The sequence below is a fragment of the Porites lutea genome, chromosome 11 (genome assembly GCF_958299795.1).
Source record: "Porites lutea chromosome 11, jaPorLute2.1, whole genome shotgun sequence".
In the NCBI taxonomy this organism is placed as follows: Eukaryota; Metazoa; Cnidaria; class Anthozoa; order Scleractinia; family Poritidae; genus Porites; species Porites lutea.
Genome location: NC_133211.1, coordinates 14,495,797 through 14,499,808, shown reverse-complemented (window position 1 = coordinate 14,499,808; position 4,012 = coordinate 14,495,797). Strand labels below are relative to the sequence as shown.

The window sequence follows — 4,012 nt, the reverse complement described above, 5'->3', positions numbered from 1 at the left end:
AATCGTGGCGTGTACTCAAATCTGGGTACACAGCTGGAAGTCCAGAACAAGGATTTCGGCGCTGTTTTGCAGATGGAGTTAACCAGAGTTTAATTTCGTCTGCGCGCAGGCTATGTGGCTGCTTGTGTCCACAAATTTCTAATTGGGTGAGTCGTAATGAGTAACTTATTGAAATTGTTAGTAAGAAATTCTCATGATTGAGTCTGGTATGAAAATGATCAATACCCTTTTTTTATGTTGTGGGTCGGGTTGGGGGGGGGGGGGGGGGACAAATACAAGGGGGGTCCAAACCTTTCACTTGCCATACCTTACATTCCCGGTTCCCCTTTTTTCTTGGCCCCCTCCCTCTAGCTCTTTCTTGATTGCAAAATATGAAGCATTTTTGCATAATTTCCCCCCATTTCTCTTGCTTCCCACCCATTCAGAATTCCCCATCCCACCCTTTCATTTCCCAACTCCTGTAGCTGTTCTCCCAGGCTCCCACCTCCTGTCCTTTCTCACTTAAAATTATGTCAAAATATTAAGCTTAAACATGTGGTGCGGTTGTTCAAAAAAGAGGGTTAAGGTTTCTCTTTTTGCTAATTACTATTTCCATGTCCTCCCTTTTCAATGTTGGGATAAAACAGAACAGTACTACTTCCCAAAAATTTTGACAGTTATTATTGTAGGTCAAGTTCAATATTCCTCAGCCTCTACTAAATGCCATGTTGCTTAACAAAAAATTGGACCTCCCACTCATGTTCAATGTAACACTTACAAAATTCTCTCATTGTAGGATGTTCGTGAGGAGAAAGAGTTTCAAGTCAGCCATCTCTGTAAAGCACATCATATAAATCCATCACAAAAAGACTTGGAGAAAGTAATTAAATTGATTGGTGAATCAGGTACTAAATTGTATAATAAAACCCCTTCTCTCCCCTGGATACACAGACCTTTGTTTTTATTTGCTTCTTCAAAGTGTTAGGGCAGTTAGATTATGAGGTTTCCTGTTATTGACTGGAGATGTATTAAAGTGTGGGAAGGAAGATTTTCCTCATGGTTTTGAATGTAACACCTCAAACTCCAGATCTGGAGGTCCGGGGTTCAAGCCTCACCCATCGCGTTGTTTCCATAGACAAGGAACTTTACTCCACTTTGTCTCTCTTCACCCAAGTGTATAAATGGGTACTGGCAACATACTGCGGGGAGGGTAACCTTGTGATGGACAAGCATACCATCCAGGGTGGAGTAGCAATACTCCTAGGTACTTTATGCTAAGGAAACCGGGATAAGCTCTGGCCGTTTGGGCCTTTGGCTGATGTGCACCTTTACCTTACCTTTTTTTGTGTTTGGTGCAATGCCTGTCTGCATTGCACTTGCCTTTTTTATATTTATTTTCTTTAAGCTACATGCAAACAGACGCAGCAACTCCCATCAATGTTGTGTCTGTTTTCATGTACTAAAAGTTTGATCAGTTTCAACTTTGCGCAACAACTCTCAAAAATAGCAACAACATGCAACAGGATGTGCAAATTGACGCAACATGTAACATCCAACAATGTTGGAAGTTGTTGGCCAACAATGTTGTATTTGTTTGCACAGGGCTTTACACGTTGAGTGAAAAAAAAAAAATAGACTGCTTGCAGTCTGCCTTTTCTCTTAAAATATGTCTAGTTCTTGTATCAGCCAGCGCGATTGCCTCGTTTATCGCAGCTCGCATGCTTAGCTTTCGCGTGCAGTAACTTTGCAAAGAAAATAAGAGACTTCTCACAGTCTAAAAGAAAAGCTTTTAAAGAAACACTGGAAAGGTGAAAACCTTGAAGCGCAACTTTCTCATATCGTTGGGTCTTCCCTTCTAAACTTCTTTGCGCTTTTGCAAAAGGTTTCCTCTTGGCCTTCCTCATGTTTAATTATCATAAAATGCTTGGCGCATGGAACCCTCATTTTGCAGGGGCACCCAACGTCAATTTTCGGAAAATATCTGTTCAGAAGACGATTTGAGATCTCGAATTTTCGGAACATTTGTTGTAAAAATTTCTTGCTTGCCTGCCGCTGCTAGGAATTTCGAACATCTAAAAAGTGGTATAATTGCCCATTTTTAACGGATTTTTACCATAAAGGTCACCTAGAATTTTAGGGAGCCTTTTTTCTGGCTGAAATTTTCGATATACAGTAAGTTTTGATCCCTATAATCTTCGGATCACTAGACTTTCAGCTAGGAAATCCGAACAGATGAAAAATATTTAGGGGATAAAAATATGCCTATATCTACCGTTTAAATACTAAAATACGTTAAAAAATTGCTATGTTTAAGTGGATTTGAACTATATTTTCGTTGGGTGCCCCTGATTTTGCAAAACAACCTCTACTGTGCAGGAAAACTTTGTTGCCAAAATTGTCAAACCAAACTTTCTGCAAAATTTTGGTCCAAAACACAGTGGGGTGTTTTTTTTATTTTTGTTTTTTAATTCAAGGTTCGAAATTCACATTTTATTGACCTTTATGATATTTCGAAAATTTTGATTAAATGCATCGCACCCTTGAATCATGCTCTCTTCCCTCTTTATCTCCCAGGTGCGTCAATAGGTGAGCCTGTGACAGTTGTATGCTACTGCTCCTTGGGTTACCGATCTAGTGCTCTTGCTCAACAGTTGGCGTATGAACTGGATAAACCCGTCCACCAAGAATTGAAATCAAAAACTGTCATATATAATTTGGAGGGTTCGATCTTTAAATGGGCAAACGAGGGGAAAGATCTTGAAGACAACAAAGGAAGAAAAACTGTGTATGTTCATCCTTATAATATAGTTTGGGGAAAGCTGCTTAATGCTGAATTACGGAGTTCAGAACCTTGTGAGTCACGCCAAGAGACTGCTATGCAAACCTCCTTGACAGAAGCAAAGATGTAGTTGTGTTGTCAATCGATTACCAACCGGACTACATGGACCTATAATTTGCATTTCTACCGATCAAATGTAATACTAAGTACCTCCACATGCGACCAACTCTCGTAAGCGACCGCTTCTCTTAAAACTATTTAAAACACAGTTAAAACCGAAAGCCGAAAGCCGAAAGCCGCTGGAAAGTCGTAAACGACCGCGACCACTTTTGGGCGTTACTGTTTCTCAATGTTCTATTGATTTTTAAACCTCTTGTAAATATAGTAGGCCACCACTCGACGCACGGTCTGATCTCAATGTTAGCTGTATGAACTGCGCTAATCGGATCATAAAAAGAACTTTGGTGATGACATGGAACTCCATATATCGTAACTAAGAAATAGCATGCAGTGAATTCTCTTCCGAAAATATGCCAGGACCTTATCCCTGAAGAGACCTCCTGTGATTCGATTCTCGTAAGCGACCACTAAATATTAGGGAGCTTAAGCAAAGACGTTTTTGAGCGACGAACGTCAACCGGAAGTGAGGTTTTTTCCCTTTTTATATTCCTGGACACTACCAAATTTGTATTGCTGAGTTTCTTTTCTCATATAAAGACGATTTACCTAAGAGTTTCAACCAAACCACAGCCCAATGCTGCAAAAAGTCCACTTCCGGTTGACGTCCGTCGCTCAAAAACGCTGTTGCTTAAGCTCCCTATTAGCATTTGGGGTGGTCGCTTACGGAAGGTTGGACTTTCTACCGAAACATTATCTAGGAGAGCTGCCGTAGTCAATGTTCTAAATGGTACTGACCTCACTGATTAGCATTAAGCCAACAACGACACACACTACTCTGTCCTAGAGATAACCATTGCTCATTGCGCGAGCTTCTTGCCAACGTAACGCCTTTGTGACCTCTTTGGAAGGTAGCCCCAAAAAGAAATTAGGGAAAAGCACTCGCGCTTGAATTTATTCTAAAACTGCATGAAATAAAATAACTTTTTAGTGCTGAAAGCTGGTTTTCCGCTTGTTTGTAAAACTAACGTTGTTGCCGATTGTTGCCCTGATTCGCGCCCTCCTCCCTGTACAACCTTACTTCAGTACGAATGCAGTGGAAACACCCATTTTGTCAGCAATTGCATTACCATAAAT

At 40.6% G+C, this 4,012-nt stretch overlaps 1 protein-coding gene across 1 annotated transcript in view; it reads left to right on the top strand.

Annotated features, from left to right (window-relative positions):
* LOC140952944 (uncharacterized) overlaps positions 1-3,158 on the top strand; it is a 4,376-nt gene extending 1,218 nt beyond the window's left edge. Inside the window, exons 2-3 of the mRNA XM_073402402.1 lie at positions 776-884; positions 2,554-3,158. Coding sequence (XP_073258503.1) covers positions 776-884; positions 2,554-2,888 — 444 coding nt within the window. The 3' untranslated portion in view covers positions 2,889-3,158. The remainder of the gene's footprint in view (positions 1-775; positions 885-2,553) is intronic.
* Positions 3,159-4,012: the final 854 nt, after the last annotated feature.